At 44.5% G+C, this 18,551-nt stretch overlaps 1 protein-coding gene across 3 annotated transcripts; it reads left to right on the top strand.

Annotated features, from left to right (window-relative positions):
* Positions 1–5,606: 5,606 nt before the first annotated feature.
* Positions 5,607–18,246, top strand: LOC118362043 (uncharacterized). 3 transcript variants are annotated; one of them, XM_035742252.2, is made up of 21 exons: positions 5,607–5,708; positions 6,391–6,530; positions 8,627–8,744; positions 8,970–9,062; positions 9,208–9,351; positions 9,585–9,743; positions 10,301–10,382; positions 10,499–10,688; positions 10,822–10,965; positions 11,079–11,269; positions 11,388–11,523; positions 11,635–11,746; positions 11,837–11,966; positions 12,060–12,168; positions 12,348–12,690; positions 12,836–12,935; positions 13,073–13,191; positions 13,319–13,497; positions 13,605–14,193; positions 15,256–15,365; positions 17,688–18,246. In XM_035742252.2, the coding sequence occupies exons 2-21, from the start codon at positions 6,522–6,524 to the stop codon at positions 17,811–17,813; spliced, it is 3,183 nt and encodes a 1,060-aa protein (XP_035598145.1). In that variant the 5' UTR covers positions 5,607–5,708; positions 6,391–6,521; the 3' UTR covers positions 17,814–18,246. The 3 variants fall into 3 exon arrangements, with proteins under 3 accessions (XP_035598145.1, XP_052341323.1, XP_052341322.1); XM_052485363.1 differs by having other exon boundaries at positions 12,060–12,246; positions 15,256–15,359; XM_052485362.1 differs by having other exon boundaries at positions 12,060–12,246.
* Positions 18,247–18,551: the final 305 nt, after the last annotated feature.

The raw sequence follows: 18,551 nt of genomic DNA, 5'->3' as shown, positions 1-18,551 counted from the left end.
TCATTTTGCACTTACTCTTCAGTGTCTGAAAAGAGAGAAAATTAAAAAAATGTAATGAAAGAGAAGATACTGTATGACTTAAGTATTTCTCATCACCCTCATTGCATCATATGGGGGCGGCAGGGTAGCCTAGTGTTGGACTAGTAACCGAAAGGTTGCAAGTTCAAATCCCCGAGCTGACAAGGTACAAATCTGTCGTTCTGCCCCTGAACAGGCAGTTAACCCACTGTTCCTAGGCCGTCATTGAAAATAAGAATTTGTTCATAACTGACTTGCCTAGTTAAATAAAGGTAAAATAAAATTTAAAAAATGTCAGTACAGTAACTTGCACATTTGACATCAAGTCCCATGTCCTTATTATACAGTAACCCTTAGCACGTCATGTTTCCTACAATAATGACCATAATTTATATTACACACTATACTAGTTAGCTTTAATAACTACTGCTTCCTGGCAGCACTTGAGGCTGTTGTAAGGATTCATCTTGCAGGAATGATACTGTTGATTGTTGCTGAGCAGCACCTGTGTATAATACATCAGATTTGCTAATATTTCCCTGTTTAATTCCACGGCGAATCAAGGCTCACAGAGAACCTACACAGTTTTGTTTATAGTCTGAAATAAGATAGCATATTGTGTTGATTGGTAGTATCTGTAGTCCTCAGTAGTTTAAGCAGGGCCTTAAGTAGTCTCCCTCCCTTTGTATGGTGTGTGTGGCCATAATAGGATGTGTCATCAGGTTGATTGGAGGTGAGATTCTGCTATTGCTTAGAAATCTCAATCTTGTTCGTCACACACTTGGCTATATGCATACAGACTTGCTGCAGAGGATTAGGATGGCAGGTAGCCTAGTGGTTAAGAGCGCTGGGCCAGTAACCGAAAGGTTGCTTTTTCGCTAATTGCTCCTGTAAATCGTCTACAGTACAAAAATAGCACTAGTGGTATTTATTTTAAGTGCCAACATTTGTATGTGCTTGGTCTTCACTTTTCTCCTACAGAATTTCTTACTAATCGTAAACAATATTGTACTGAACAAACCCAACAAGAGCAATTATCAGCAAAACCTTGGTAACTGCCCAAAATGATTTAGTGTTTACAAGCTTCTAACTCTTTCCGTTAGGCTCTTCATCTGTATGCGTTGTCTATCCCACAACCCCCTCTAACTCACATGCCTCCTTCCACTATATGTAAGATTTCTTGAAGTAAGACATACTCAGTCGCGTTGGTCTATAGCTTTAGCAAAACTAGAGAGCATATTTATAAAAGCCTAAATAATTTTGGTGAGACAGCACACACTTAATTGCCATTTCTGTGGGAAAGCTTGTCCCATTGCTGTGGGAAAAGGTCTGCCCATTTTGACCTGGACCAATGCCATTCCATTTGGCTAATCTCGATTAACTCAGAACGAAAGTCTTGTGTAACTGGTCAGCTGCTCGATTAAGTTCTGGGTACATATATGTATAGCCGCTGGAAGAAGAGGTAATTAATATAATATGAAAAAATGTTTCTCGCAAAAGTAGTCCACTGGGCCTGTATTAGTGGACCAATATTGCCCAACATATTTTTTTTTTTATAGCTCCGCCTACTTGTAGAGAAATGCCAATGCCATCCTCCTCTCTTTCATGTTGCCGAAACGGTCTATGACTCTTTCATACAGTAGCCTACACACACTTAGTTTTTTTTGTCCTAGGCTACCTAGCTAAAATGCTTGCTCGCTAGACTAACTTCCTTTCATGGGCAACAATGAGGCAGCTAGTTAACATTAGCCTACTACATCTAGCTACATATTGAACTAACATCCTCGCAGGCAAGGGGAACTATGTATGCATTTATGGTTGGATCAGAATCGCCATTATAATAATTGGCCACAATTATTGATATTGGCAACAATATCATACTCTTTTTGACCAGACAGCATCAGATATATGGGATACACATATAGAGACAGATGGGTGCTGTTTTGCTTGCTCGGATGCTTTCTCCGGTGAGAAACATTTAGCCTCTTGCGAATTGAAGGGAAATTATGAAACACAGCGAGACGAAATATCTATTATTTTATGTTTTTTGGGAGGTTTTAATGGTACAATTTTTGGGGAGGCCTGGCTTCCCTTGGCATCCATACATACACGTCACTGTTAAGGGTTGAGTGAAGTTAAATACGATATAAGCACAGTTTGGCTTTCACGCTGAAGTTAATTTGTTGATATGGTTATATGTAAAACAGGTAACAAGGCAGTACATCATGGCATAGAATCAATGACACATGGATTTTGTTTGTATGTTATTGCTAAACAATCTCTGCTGTACATTTCCATGTCATCAATTATGGTATTGTGTTCTGTACCAATCTGCTATTGGATGTCTCCTTTTGCAAACACATTTGCAGACTGTCATATCACCAAATCCCTCTTGTAATGATAATTACGAACAATGCTTGGTTTGCAAAATAATGTTAGCCAGTCATATGCCGCCACAATGTTTCTTTCAGGCAAGCATTTATGTCGCTTTTATTGCTCAAGGCACTTCCTGTCCTTTGGACAAACTGACTTGATGTGTATTGCCTGGTCGTTCACCTTGTTAGGACCCTGTGGATTGGACTCTTCAAGGTAAGTGTTGGAGCAGGGGTCAACTGGCCACAGGTATCTGCTTTGAGGGCGCGTTACCTGGTCCATAGTGGGCTGTGGAGGGGACATCGATGTTGGGGTCACCATTGTTGGCTGTGTCAATCTGTTTGCACTTTTCCAGGCTCTTTATGATATTGAAGTTGGAACGGGCTGTCTCCAGAAAGCTGTTTTCCAGGAGCCAGCCGTCTGACTCGTGGGGCATGGATCTCGCCAATCTCAGCACGTTCTCTAGGGATGTCTGGAGGTAACGCACCCCCGCCAGCACAGACAGTTACAACAGGAAACAAACATTACTGAGGTAATCCTTAGACCATGTAAGATACTGTACATATAACATTTGTTTATCATTTATAGTAGACCAGAGTAAAATATGTGGTTCCCAAAAGTAGCTGTAGGTTTGGGATGTGTATTTTGGGACAGTCCAATGTAAACCAGTACACGGCAAGGGGTGTGCCACACACACACAACTGAGCATGAATAACCCAGAGCCAATATCACAACAGAGATATAGTGTGGGATTAGGGAGCATACAAAGTGAATAAACAATTCTACTAATCAAGCTGAGGAGAAATGGCATGGGAGATGGACCAGAAGCCCAGATAACTTCCCTGCAAAGAGTGTCATAAGCAGAATACTGCAACGTTGAGTAAGTTCTTTATAATTACTGGTTTGCTGAGTCTGAATAAACCCATATGGCAAAAACTGGTTGAATCAACATTGTTTCCATGTCATGTGTGTTTGTTTCTTTATAGTAGCGAATGGCGTCCACCAGCCCCAGGTTCAGAGCCTCGTCCAGCTCACTTCACATGCCATAGCACATGAGCGACCCCACCAGGATGCAGAAGGTGAAGAAGAAGGTGCAGATGATGTATGGTAGCAGCAGCAGCAGCTTCCAGGCATGTTGCGATGAGCATGTTGGGGACGTAGTGGAGGTCCCTCTGCCATCAGCTTGTTGATCTCCACCTTCAGGAAAATTCCCAAACTGAACAGAGTCACCACGGAAACCCAGTTGAGGATCCACAGCACTTGGGCAAGCTTGTCCAAGCTAATTTGCTAAGCAATTATTCAGAAGAAATAGAATACAATAAACTACAAATATAATAGACTAGAAATAGGGTTTTATAGCATCTGTTGTCTCAATCATTTTGTTTACAACCTCAGAGGTTTCACATAACGATGTGATGCCCCATTCACCTTTATCAATACAGAGTTCAAATAGAGAAACCCCATGCTTAAGCTGTCTGTCTTGAACACAGTCACAGGTCATCCCTACAGACTGGGGATATCAGGAGAGAGCACCATACAGAAGGACCTACCTTATCTCTGCAGGATTCATAAATGCCCCTCTTTCAGGACCCTGTCTTTCACAGATAATTCGTAAAAATCCAATTAACTTCACAGATCTTCATTGTTAAAGGTTTAAACACTGTTTCCCATGCTTGTTCAATGAACCATAAACAATTAATGAACATGCACCTGTGGAACGGTCGTTAAGACACTAACAGCTTACGGATGGCAGGCAATTAAGGTCACAGTTATGAAAATTTAGGACACTAAAGAGGCCTTTCTCCTGACTCTGAAAAACACCAAAAGAAAGATGCCCAGGGTTCCTGCTCATCTGCGTGAACGTGCCTTAGGCATGATGCAAGGAGGCATGAGGACTGCAGATGTGGCCAGGGCAATTAATTGAAATGTACATACCGTGAGACGCCTAAAACAGAGTTACAGGGAGGCAGAATGGACAGCTGATCGTCCTCACAGTGGCAGACCGACCACGTGTAACAACACCTGCACAGGATCGGTACATCCGAACATTACACCTGCGGGACAGGTACAGGATGGCAACAACAACTGCTCAAGTTACACAATGAACACACAATCCATCCATCAGTGCTCGCAATAGGCTGAGAGAGGCTGGACTGAGGGCTTGTAGGCCTGTTGTATGGCAGGTCCTCACCAGACATCACCGGCAACAACGTCGCCTATGGGCACAAACCCGCCGTCGCTTGACCAGACAGGACTGGCAAAAAGTGGTATTCACTGACGAGTCGCGGTTTTGTCTCACCAGTGGTGATTGTCGGATTCGTATTTGGAGCCGGAGGGTCCGTCATGGTCTGGGGGTGGTGTGTCACAGTATCATCGGACTGAGCCTGCAGGCTGCAGGCAATCAATGCTGTGCATTACAGGGAAGACATCGTCCTCCCTCATGTGGAACCCTTCCTGCAGGCTCATCCTGACATGACGCTCCAGCATGACAATGCCACCAGCCATACTGCTCGTTCTGTGCGTGATTTCCTGCAAGACAGGAATGTCATTATTCTGTCATGGCCAGCGAAGAGCCCGGATCTCAATCCCATTGAGCACGTTTGGGACCTGTTGGATCGGTGGGTGAGGGCTAGGGCCATTCCCCCCAGAAATGACTGGGAGTGCCTTGGTGGAAGAGTGGGGTAACATATCACGGCAAGAGCTAGCAAATCTGGTGCAGTCCATGAGGAGGAGATGCACTTCAGTACTTAATGCAGCTGGTGGCCACACCAGATACTGACTGTTACTTTTGATTTTGACCCCCCCCCCCTTTGTTCAGGGACACATTATTCAATTAAGGTTAGTCACTTGTCTGTGGAACTTGTTCAGTTTATGTCTCAGTTGTTGAATCTTATGTTCATACGAATATTTACACATGTTAAAGTTTGCTGAAAATAAATGCAGTTGACGTTTTTTTTTGCTGAGTTTGTTATATGTCTGATCTGGCTCCCATCACTGTTTGTTTTTCTCTTCAGTGACAGTCATCTTAAGGTTTGGACTGGAGGTAGTTTAGCCGTAGTGACTCCGGTGGAGTAACAGACACCAGCCTGTGGCAGCGTCAGAGTGAGTCCAGTCTGCTGGCCAAGCCCCCTGACCCTCCTAATAATTCCCTCTAATCTGCCCTGTAGGATTTGGACGTACCTTCTGCCACCTGTGCAAATCTGACTGCAGCACCACAAAGAGTTGTAATGGCCAAAGGCGTGTTTGGGTGTTTGTACGTTTGGGTCCAGTCAGCTCTCCTTTGAGTCTTAGTCTCCAAGTCAACAGGATGAGGCCAAGTAAGGCAATATATGAAGTCTAAATCAATTTTGTTATGAGGACAATATTATGCTTACAAGAAAATACGGAAGATGTGTCAGATTGTTTGATAATGTGTCAGATTGTTTGATAATGTGTCAGATTGTTTGATAATGTGTCAGATTGTTTGATAATGTGTCAGATTGTTTGATAATGTGTCAGATTATTTGATAATGTGTCAGATTGTTTGATAATGTGTCAGATTGTTTGATAATGTGTCAGATTGTTTGATAATGTGTCAGATTGTTTGATAATGTGTCAGATTGTTTGATAATGTGTCAGATTGTTTGATAATGTGTCAGATTGTTTGATAATGTGTCAGATTGTTTGATAATGTGTCAGATTGTTTGATAATGTGTCAGATTGTTTGATAATGAGTCAGATTGTTTGATAGTTTGTCCTAATGTGATACAATTAACAAAGTTTGTGCTGCCCTCTGGTGCTTTGATGACACTATGCATGTGTCAGCGGAAAGTAAATGGCCCAAGAAAGAGTCAAGAATGAGTATTGAAAGCTCCAGATATCTTAATACAGACTCCATTATCCTCATGGTGTTATTGTATTTGCCACAAATCACTTTCACCCCCCCCCTCACTCTTTCCCATTCCTGAGCTCTTTTTTTCTCTCCGTCTCTCACGCACACGTCCATACGCATCCACACAGCCAATCAGCCAATGAGATCGAGATTACTGGATTACCATGTCCCAAAGGAGCTTGTGTAAGAGGAGAGTTCCACTGTGGACACACACTGTCCCAGTCAGCACATCCACAGCGATCCCAGGAGCACCGGACCAATGTGGCAGGTAAGTTCTGGAGTTCCCAGTTTAGTCAATCATGGTTCTTCAGTGAAATGGCTGTCACTTGCAGTATACTCTCATACTGTGATTCCATCTTATCGGAAATATCAAGGATAGCAGCCCTCTAGGCTTTACAGCACTGCAAGTTAACTACATTCTTAAAGCCATACACATAACATTGGCCTTCAATTCAGTAAAGGATGTTATATCCTATGCAGTATTGTATTTGATCTAAAAACCAGTTAACACAGTTCCAGTGTTAATACAGCAACATGACTTAATGTTAATTTATTTAATGCATTTCCTTTGGAATGGGATTAAAACCATCTATGGATATGAGGGATTATGTTCAGTAATGGCCTATTGAAAAAGAGATTACATTGATGTGTGGCCACCGTGTGTATGAATTACAACAGAGAAGGATCGCATGACTGCACTGTCTGATTGACTTCACCCCCAGTATGTTGTACCGTAGCTGTGAATTTGTACAGGAAAGTTTTTCATACAGAACTTTAATTTGCCCAGACTTTGAGGGATTTGAGAACAATGATTTACAGTGCATTCCGGATTTTTTTCAGACCCCTTGACTTTTTCCACATTTTGTTATGTTACAGCCTTACTGTAAAATTGATCACATTTTTTCCCCTCATCAATCTACACACAATACCCCATAATGACAAAGCGAAAGCAGGTTTTTAGACATTTTTGCTAATTTATAAAAAATAAAAAACTTAAACCGTATTCAGACCTAATGCTATGACACTCGAAATTGAGCTCAGGTGCATCCTGTTTCCCTTGATCATCCTTGAGATATTTCCACATCTTGATTGAAGTCCACTTCTGGTAAATTTAAAGGATTGAACATGATTTGGAAAGGCACAAACCAGTCTATATAAAGTCCCACAGTTGACAGTGCATGTCAGAGCAAATACCAAGCCATGAGGTCGAAGGAATTGTCCGTAGAGCTCCGAGACAGGATTGTGTCGAAGCACAGATCTGGGGAAGAGTATCAAAACATTTCTGCCGAATGTAAGGTCCCCAAGAACACAGTGGCCTCCATCATTCTTAAATGGAAGAGGTTTCGAACCACCAAGACACTTCCTAGAGCCGTCCGCCCAGCCAAACTGAACAACTGCTGGAGAAGGGTCAGGGAGGTGACCAAGGACAAGCATCTCTGCAGCACTCCACCAATCAGGCATTTATGGTAGAGTGGCCAGACAGAAGCCATTCCACAGTAAAAGGCACATGACAGCACCCTTGGAGTTTGCTAAAAGGCACCTAATGGACCAGATTCTCTGGTCTAATGAAACCAAGATTGAACTCTTTGGCCTGAATGCCAAGTGTCATGTCTGGAGGAAACCTGTCACCATCCCTACGGTGAAGCATGGTGGTGACGGCATCATGCTGTGGGGATGTTTTTCAGCAGTAGGGACTGGGAGACTAGTCAGGATCGAGGGAAAGATGAACAGAGCAAAGTGGAGAGAGATCCTTGATGAATATCTGCTACAGAGCACTCAGGACCTCAGATTGGGGCAAATGTTCACCTTCTAACAGGGCAACGACCCTAAGCACACAGCCAAGACAACACATGAGTGGCTTCGGGACAAGTCTCTGAATATCCTCGAATGGCCCAGCCAGAGCCAGGACTTGAACCCGATTGAACATCTCTGGAGAGACCTGAAAATAGCGGTGCAGCGATGCTCCCCATCCAACCTGACAGAGCTTGAGAGGATCTGCAGAGAAGAATGGCAGAACCTCCCCAAATAAAGGTGTGCCAAGCTTGTAGCGACATACCCAAGAAGACTTGAGGTTGTAATCGCTGCCAAAGGTGTTTCAACAAAGTACTGTGTAAAAGGTCTGAATGTTTAAGTAAATGTGATATTTCATTTGTATTTGTAATTTTTTTTTTGCAAAACATTTTTTAGACCTGTTTTTGCTTTGTCATTATGAGGTATTATGTGTAGATTGATGAGGGGGGAAAAACGATTTAATTAATTTTAGAATAAGGCTGGAACCTCACAAAATGTGGAAAAAGTCAAAGGGTCTGAATACTTTCCGAATGCACTGGATGTGTTTGGTACATTCACTGTTAACATTCTCAGGGTGTGAGAGGGTGCAACAGCAGGACTATGATGGACACGGAGGATCAGTGGACACAGGCCTTGGCTAGCAACAACGTGAGGGCCATCCTGCGCTGGATATGCAGCCTTTCAGCTGAAGGTCAGATCACTGGACTGGCAAGATTAAAATCACATGCAGCATACAGTACTTACAGCCACTTACTGTGTCTAAGAATGGTTGGATACTTTAACATACTGTAATGATTCGATGATTATAATATGTGATCATTAGTAACATTTCTTCTCAGTTCATGCTGCTTTTTATTGTGACCCATTATGTAATTGCATGAATTTGTCTCATTCCATTCATTTGTTTGTCTCTCAGTGGGAAATGCTGATGTGGAGGCCAGCCTTGCTACTTTCAGCAGTTGGGTCCAGAGGACGGCTGAAGTTTCAAAGAAGGAGTTACTCACCCTTTGTAAGGAGAGATGCACCACAGCACCAGCTATCCCAAACAGAGCCAAAGGCTATCGATCCCAGCTCTTTCCACAGCTTTATTACAAAGGTCTTCTACTGTCCCCTCTCTCTGGGTCCCCCCCTCTCCTCCCCTCCCCTGTTTCTAGGCTTCAGCCGTTGCCAGGGCCTGTGGATGTTCCTGGACCACAGCTGCTTCACCAGGGTGCACTTGCTGCTGCAGCGGCTGAGGAACCTGCTTACCCTGGCTCAGTGGGGGAGGAGGCAGAGCGGCCTGACACACTTCTGGCACGGTGCAGTAGTATTCAAACCCTGGCCCCCCTCTCACAATGATCATATTGTTGCATGAATGATATCAACTGGCTAGTTTGTTTAATACAATGATCTTACTTTGACACCTAGTGCTAGCATTTGGTATGGTTGTAACAATATAGGTAAAAACAGGATTGGAATTGTAGTTTCTATCAAGTGAGCTGTTTTCTGATCATGATTGAATGGTGACTGTCTGTCCTCCATCTGTATGTAGGATTGGGGATCCCGTGTGTGGTCTGCAGGGCCGGGTGTGGATCCTCAGCTGTGAGGCAGGACTACTGGAATGGGATACACAGAGCTCTGAAGCAACACATCTGGCTGGGTCGGCTTGTACAGTGGTGGGGCATCACCGGACTCCTGCCCAAGTATCCCGGTAAGGATGCATACGTTAACGTTATAGAAGGACAAACAGTCAAACTGTATAAACCGGTCACTCTTTGCATCACAGAGTTGTTACTACTGTGTAACTATTCTTATAAGTACAATGTAACAAGTGTTGTATGTTGTAGTGTTAGGGTTGAAGTTAAGGTTAGTCTAGTACAGGGTTCCCCAAATTTCTCCCGCGGGGTGTTTTATTTGGCCCCCAAGTTTTCTTATTTCTTTTATTTTTATTTTTGGACATAAGGCTGTAAAAACACCAGGAAAATCAGCTCCAAGGTATTTTTTAAAAATAAATCTGTTCCCAAGTATTCCCATGATTAATAGAGAGAAGTGTGATCATATACAAATGTAAGCAAGGTTTGAAATGGTTTGTCTTAGTCAAACATATCTGTTTTGGCTTCTTGTGGTCAAGTTGCAGTCTACAAAGGATTTGTCATTTAGTTTCCGGCCCCCATCCGCTCCAGAAAAAATTGTCCCGTGTCTGAATCTAGTTGATAATCCCTGGTCTAGTATTTATAGGTACACTGACTTGTCCTCTCCTCCTCGCAGAGGCTCAAGAAATGAAGCGGATCTATCAGATGTGGAGAGAGATGGATCAGAACCACCGCAGGGCTTCCCTCCACACTCTTGGGTAACTCTTAAATCACTGATAGGTCTCTCTTGCTCTATTTCTGTTTTCTTCCTTTACTCCCTGATCAATCTTTTAAAAATCTATTCTCCACATCTTCTTTCTCTTTATTTGATTAGATGGGAGGAGGAGGGAAGGGAAAGGTGGAATTCACTGATCCAGGGTATGGTGGCTCAGATGGACCAACAACATGGGCCCATATGGATTTCTGAGGACTGCACAGACAAGGGCTATCCACCCCCTAACCTGCAGGCTCTTCTGAAGCTGGTGCTGGTGCCTCGCATCAACAACATGTCTGTTCAGGCCATTGTATCCGAACATGGAGAATCCATAAAGTGTCCTCAAAGATATGACTGTGTTAATATGGCTGTCATGTGAACTGAACTGAATATACAGTATTCTTGATTTTATGTACACTACACTTAACACAGCCTGTGCACAGCTCATGTACTTCATCCTGGACATGGCACATTTCCTGCAGTGCAAAGATGACCTCCTGCAGTCCTTTTGCCACGCCTTCATCATCCCTCCCAGCTTCTCCCAGCAGATCCGGGCCTTCTGGCTCCTCGACCATGGACACTTATCGGTACCTTTGCTCTCACTATAACGTTTAGTCTATCGATGTGTATGTCTTCCTGGATTTAGCAGGGTTTAACAGAGCCGACAGATTTTCCTATGGCTGTCATTGCCTCTGTGTAGGGCTCCATGGAGCTGCTGCTGAGCCCCAGGTCTGAACCACCCTGGTTCTCCTGGCAGCACCACTGCATCATCCACAGCCTGCTGAGGAGAAAGCACCTCCGCTTGGCGCTGAAGTACATCTACTGGACCAGACTAGCCACAGACACCCCCCACGACCTGAAGCTCTGTGTGGACGTACTCCTACAGAACAGGTAGGTTTAAATACACTAGCATGTGCTATACCAAATGGACTACTGTATGTATACCATGTACTCTGGCTCTGTATGGCTCACGGTTTTCATAATACATCTTGTTTTCTCTGCCCCTAAGCCATGTCTCAGATGCATGGGCCCTCCTGAAGAAAGGTCACACAGGAAGTAACGACATGGTCAGGTACTTCCTCCATGGATGTGAGAGGCTTGGCCTATGTGTGGCGGCTTCCGACTGCATGGAAGCAATATGGAAGGTGAACCTCTTTGTAAAACTATCACAAGACATGTAAATACTTAGGCATGTACATGCAGATTGCTTGTTGTCAGTAATCACATTTTCTATTGAAAAACGGTACCTTTATTAGGATGTGGGCCACTGTACTACTCAGTCGGAAGAGGCTGAAGGTCAGTGTGGAGTAGAGGGGCTTCCTCAGCGTAGGAGGACCACAGGGATCTCTATGGCAGTGAAAGAGCCAGGTATGGATCACTGATTGTGACTCGTACTGATTTGAGAAATATCATCACTGTCAAGTATTCTGAAAGTCAGTGAAATGTTGTGAACTGCAGGGGGTCCCATTCATCCGTTATCTGCCCTGCTGTATCAGTCTCAGAACATCAACACACTCTCTTCAGAGGATTTCATCAGACTCCTCAGGGAATCTATGGTTGAACTGAGACAACCCCAGCCAACAGCAAGGTACATTATTCAATACAAAATGACTAAAATGTTGTTTACAAAACTACCCAAAGTCAGTGTGTGTTTGGTATAATCTGTTTTTCCCTGGCCCAGTGAGGAGGTGACATGGCCAGGGGAGGAGCACCAAGAGAAGAGAGGGAGCTGTCGGAACCTGAGTCTGACCATCCAGGCCCTTAGGCACCACCTCCCTAGACCCTCTCCAGTGGGTATGATGACTGACAGGCTGGGAGAGCAGGGAGACACAGAGCCACCTGATCCTGACCTGCCTCTTATAGCTGCGGTACTTTACTACTGTGGCTCTGTCTGAGAGTGAGTGTGCTGAGGAATAATACTTTGGCAATGATGAATATGAAAATAATGAATTTCATTGTCTCAATGCAGGGGAAACCCTGGACCCCGGCACAGCTCTCCTCTCAATCCCTGTCCAAGGAGACCTCTGAATCTATGTTCTCTTTCACATCTTCCCCCTCACTGCCCTGCCTGAGACCGGGCATCCCATATGTGTATGGGAGCACAGTAATGCTACAGCGGATCTCATCCCTGCTCAGTGATAGTGGACGGTGCCAGAACAGTCACGGTGACAGCCCTTCTCCCCCAGCAGACATACTCCTCCCAGACTACCCTGACCGGACTCTGACACTAGAGGGTGCCACAGACCCTGCCTCCTTCAACAGCCTCAGTAAAGACAGCATGGAGGTGGAGGAGCTGGTGTTCTCCACTGAGTGTGAGTTCAGATGCACAGACTAGAGGTGTTTTATACTCAACATTTAAGTTGTCGGCTCCTTTTGAAGTAATGTTCTTGAGTATTAACCCAACGGAAATCCATGTTCTGGTCATCTGTTGTTGAAAGTGTTTTCTGTTTCCTTTAGGGGGAGTGGAGGACATAATGACCTGTGATATACCAGGAGACGACATCTTCAATGTGGAAGAGGAGGCAGTTCCTCCTGTAGATGTAACGTTAGACAGAAGGTGACCCTTCTCAATCCTCAATGTTTACTTTATAATTTCAGTAACAGACCATAATTCCACCCTTTGCTGTGGCCAGCATTGTGTTATGCAGTACAATAAGATAAAGGACATGTTCTTTGTGATCATTTGTTTGTCAGGCATAGTCTGAGCAGACTGAACCTCCATCCTCAGTTCTACAGTAATGAGGACAACCAATCAGTGCCCTCTGTATCTGAGATCCAAGTGGAGAGTCACAACTTCCTGACACCTGACTATGGTGTGTTTCAACTGTTAATACATTCTGTGTTGTGGCTGTGTTTTCACTATATCTACTGTATGATTTGACTGAGAAATAATTCAATAATTGGCCCTTTAACTAACTGCTTTTGTTCATGTTAATCCAGAGAAAATGGACTACTACAAGGAGGTTACTGACAAAATCATGCACGCACCAAGTGTGAGTGACGTGTGGAGCATCATGCCTGGAGGGGACAAATCAGGGAACATCCGCCCCCAGACCTCCACCTTCTCTGGGGCTGTTGCTGCCTCATCTCACTGCTTCCTGGAGCTGGAGCCCTTACAGGTGACAGACCTCTACTGTCCAATTACATACATACTGTACATACTATGCAGACAACCTACAGTAATTTGCCAACTCAACTGGGTTTCTGTATGTCTGTGTTTGTTCAGAGGGCATTCGACCCTCCACCGCTTGAGGATTCAGTGGAATGTTTCCGCCGGGACTCCCAGGATGCAGTGGACCAACCGGAGATCCTGACCTCCTGTGCACTCACTGAGACCACCCAGGATCTGCTCTCTGAGCTCCACCAGACCTTCTGCTTCCTGGAGGAGCTGGGAGACGCAGGCTCCAGTGGCCCAGAGACAGAGAGAGGCTCTACCCTGGAGGGGGAGCAAGACAGTGGGGCTTCCGGGAGGTACATCAGGTCCTTCTCTCTCCAGGACTCCTCTCTGCTCATCCCCCTGCAGAGGTCCGCACGCTCCAGACAGCTACAGGTTCCTGGGGTGTCTCTGTCCCCTAGGACTAGCCCCAGCCGCACCCCCCAGCTCAACCCCTCCTCAGCCCTAGAGACATCCAGGGATAGGTTACCTGGAGGGGGGAAGGCCTCGCACAAGGAGGATGCATCATGCTTCAGAAGCACTCCAGAGGATAGGCTAGGCCATTGTAAGCTGGGCAGCTGGTGGAAACAAGCCCTGGAGACCCGGAGGGCATCCACTGGCTTACTCCCTGCCATAGAGCAGGTATCCACGATCTCACAAGGTAATGTGTGTGTGTGTGTGTGTGTGTGTGTGTGTGTGTGTGTGTGTGTGTGTGTGTGTGTGTGTGTGTGTGTGTGTGTGTGTGTGTGTGTGTGTGTGTGTGTGTGTGTGTGTGTGTGTGTGTGTGTGTGTGTGTGTGTGTGTGTGTGTGTGTGTGTGTGTGTGTGTGTTGGATAGAAATGACAAGCTACTCTATCTTGCGTTTAGAAAACCCATTTAGTGTCACAGCTAACAAAGTTGGTCATTTTGCGCCGATTTGCCTGTATAACAATATTAATATTATTACTTAATATAGTATAGCCTCTAATAATATCATCTCCCTTTTGTCATTGTGACGTGGAATGTTGAGAGAGCCTTTTCTTTGGAACTTTACATTGATGGAGCATTAGAAACAACAGCTGGCTGGAGACTGTAGTGTGTGCCTCTCTTGTGTGTGTGTGTGGGGGGTAGTTGGCCTGTTGCTGTCACCCAGTGGGGAGTCTGTGTCCGGAATGGGACCCAGGTACTGCTCAGAGAGGGGTGATGAAGTACAGAGAGGAGGGGGTGCACTGTAGTGTCAGACTTGTACTCGCTCAACCTTGCCACAGTTACTCATCTGTGACCACCACCCCCTGCTCTCCGTGGTAGGGGCCTTCCACTGATGTTACCCAGAGCAGATGGAGCTCTGCTGGGCCTTGCTGATCACTGCTGGGCCTGGGGGAACCACGCCTCACAGCCCCACACACCACACTAATTCCCTACCTCATCACTGGGACCAGGGCTTAGGAGACCAACACACAGCAGGGGCCAAATGTGACATTTAATTAAAGCTCCATTTGTGAAATAAAATCAATAGTTTCAGAAAGCAGGTGATCTTGATATTTTTTTTGTGCTTCTCAGAAAATGAAGTGTGTTTGTTAGCATGCCAATGAGGAAGTGGCAGAGACCGTTCAAGTGGCTGGCCATATTGACATACGAGGTCTCTGTGAGGTTTTAATGTTACATCATGACAGCTGTAACACCTCTGAGGGATCTAGTTTGAATCCTTTCCTGTTCTCCCTGTCCCCTCTCTCTTCATCTACAGAAAAGAGGGCCTCTCTCGTCCCAGGGCAACCCTACTCCCACAGTACGATCAACTTCCAGGAGTCTCCGGCCAAGCAGAGAGGAGACAAGTGGGAGGTCAAACAGGTACAGGTCATTTCTCTCTCTGTGGTCCCTATTTCACGCGACCCACAATAACATCTGCTAAACACGTGTATGTGTCAAATACATTTGATTTGGCCTCACATAGAGCGTGTCAGTATAGGGGGAAATATGCTATGGTTGTCCAATGGGGGGCAGTGTTGTCCCAACTTGGAAGTTTTTATTTAGCCTCTGATTTGAATGACCTCATACCTACCCCCAAGAGCCAGCCCATCCCATCCCAGCAGGTACCTTCTCCTTCTCCCTTCCCCCTGTCACAAGCTACACATCTTCCTCATCCGACTCAGTAATGTCATATCAAAACATGGTGGAATCGTATTCAGGCTTTGATAAAACATTTCTTAATACTTTTTTGTTACATTGAATTGGTCATGAATAGAGCCGATGACTAAATGATTTCCGGGCTACTTTGATGCGACATGCATGCTATAGGTACTACATTCACTTTGTGTTTCTCTGACAAAAGTTGTAGACTGCTTTCTTGGCTCCTTCTAATCTCTCTGGCCCCATTTATACCTGTCGCTTACATGGGTCCTTTGTCCTGATCTTGTCCTGATCTTGTCCTGATCTTGTCCTGATCTTGTCCTGATCTTGCGCTGAGCTTGCCATTTTACAATCAAATCAAATCAAATGTTATTTGTCACATGCGCCAAATACAATACTTACAAGAGCTTAACCAACAATGCAGTTCAAGAAATAGAGTTAAGAAAATATTTACCAAATAGACTAAAGTAAAAAATATATAATAAAAAGTAACACAATAAGAATATCAATAACGAGGTTATATACAGGGTGTGCCGGTACCAAGTCAATGTGCGGGGGTACAGGTTAATCAAGGTCATTTGTACATGTACAGTAGGAAGGGTGAAAGTGACTATGCATAGATAATAAACAGCGAGTAGCAGCAGTGTACAAAACAGATGGAGAGGGGGGGTGTCAATGTAAATAGTCCGGGTGGCCATTTGATTAGTTGTTCAGCAGTCTTATGGCTTGGGGTTAGATCCTGTTAAGGAGACTTTTGGACCTAGACTTGGCGCTCCGGTACCGCTTGCAATGTGGTAGCAGAGAGAACAGTCTATGAATTGGGTGCCTGGAGTTTTGACAATTTTTTGGGCCTTCCTTTGATACTTTACACTTTCACAATGTGTCTTTTAATGATCTACAACCGTCTAAAAATGTGAGCACAAACAGAATGAGGACAAGATCAGGACAAAGGGTGTATGTTAAAACAAGGTATTAAGTGGCTTTTGTCTAAGGCATTGACAGATCTAACAGTTGGTGCGTTTGACATCATGATGTCAGCAGTGGCTGTACAGCATGTGTACTGCAATGTTGCTGCACTGATACGATTAGGCAGTTGTTCAATTGAGATTTAATTATGTAATTGTTTAATTGGGATGTAATTATCTTATTGTTTGGTTGGAGTCAAGGGAACCATATGGAGTCTGGCAGGTGAAATGTAATTACACAAAGTTAATTCATGATGACGTAGTTGATAATTATACCTTTGGGATGCTGACTGGTGGATGTGGGAATGGTTGATGTTCTTTGACACATTGAATATAATATATTGCACAATTCTACATTAGCGCCCATCATAAAAGATACTGATTTATTCCATTACATTAACTTGTTAAAACACTGCTTAGATTGATGTTATAAAGATACGATTTATTCCATGTTTTATTCAATATTTTCACTTTGTGTGACCAACCCACATCTGTATTTCAAAGAGAACAAAGTGGTTGGGATTTGATGAATTGGCAGATTGGGAGATATTGATGACAAATGTGTGAAGATAAAAGTCATACTAAGTAGCATAATATCCAAACATCTCCAATTAAAACACAGCAGCTATGGATATTAGGTTGACTACTATACATTTCCACTGTTTTTGTCCCATGTGACCTCATGATCAGATTGGTTTTGGTGAAGTAAGGTTGCGATGTTCAATGAAAGGGATGCTCAACAAACAATGAGGATGACACTGGTACCACTCACAGATGTAAAGACATTACTGGAAGATTTTAGCTTGTTGATCAACTTGTGTGGATCTTTCTGAAAATCTTGACGTTTGTATGGAGAGAGGCAGTCTGAATGAAGATAGCTCGTTGGGTTGAGGTGACACATTGAGATGAATGGCCTCTATTAGGAACATTTCATCAGTGCCTGAGCCCTGTGGTTTCAGTCTCCCTCAACCCCCGGGGAACGATTAATGACCACAGGATATTTCATCACCCCCTCCATTTCCCAACTCAGGATATGAGGGCCTAATTGTGTCTGTTGTCTGGTGTTCTGTCCCCTGTGTTCCAGGCGGAGAAAGAGGAGCTGCTGGGACGGAGGGGCTCTGGGAAGTTGCCCCACCAGCGAGTGGAGCAGGACTTGGCGAGCCATAGGGGAGCCAGAGTGAAGAAGGGCAAACGGGTGAAGAAGGCATGAGGACATCCCGTTACACATCTATACTGTCATTCTGTAGAGTGACGAACAATCAGTGTATGTGTGTAAGATGTATAATTGACCAAATCCTGTATGGTATTACTGTTGTGCTACACTTCAAACCACTGTACATTTAGTCAGGTGCAGACTGTTATTAAATGTTTTTTACTTGGCAGATACAAATATATATTTCTCACTGAAAAGATTTGTTGTTTGTCACAGTAATGGCTCCACAGTAATGTCTCCACAGTAATGGCTCCACAGTATGCATGGACAGATAATCCAAATGGTGTGGTTGCATCTAAACACATGACGTTTGTCTTTTATCTAAAAAAAGATTCCATTTGATCGTCACCGTGGCTGTCATGGATGACCAATGGTGCAGTGACCTTAGTACACCACATCACCTATACGGTCACCTCACATCATCACCTCTCTGAGCTCTTCATCTGACAAGTCCTGATTCCTTTGGCGACCCCTCCGCTCCTATAGGCTGCTGGTGTGTTCTCTGGACACATCCTCCCCCTTATACAGTTATCTCACACACACACACACACACACACACACACACACACACACACACACACACACACACACACACACACACACACACACACACACACACACACACACACACACACACACACACACACACACACACACACACACACACACACACACACACACACACACACACACACACACACACACACACACACACACACACACACACACACACAC

The sequence above is a fragment of the Oncorhynchus keta genome, chromosome 29 (genome assembly GCF_023373465.1).
Source record: "Oncorhynchus keta strain PuntledgeMale-10-30-2019 chromosome 29, Oket_V2, whole genome shotgun sequence".
Classification (NCBI taxonomy): domain Eukaryota; kingdom Metazoa; phylum Chordata; class Actinopteri; order Salmoniformes; family Salmonidae; genus Oncorhynchus; species Oncorhynchus keta.
Note: the sequence above shows the minus strand (reverse complement) of the source record. Positions and strands in the feature narration are given on the sequence as shown.

Bases quoted from the DNA above. Each gene is read 5' to 3' on its own strand.
- LOC118362043 (XM_052485362.1), top strand. The intron at 12,247-12,347 runs GTACTTTACTAC...GTCTCAATGCAG, and splicing joins ACCTGCCTCTTATAGCTGCG to GGGAAACCCTGGACCCCGGC. The intron at 12,936-13,072 runs GTGACCCTTCTC...TTTGTTTGTCAG, and splicing joins GATGTAACGTTAGACAGAAG to GCATAGTCTGAGCAGACTGA.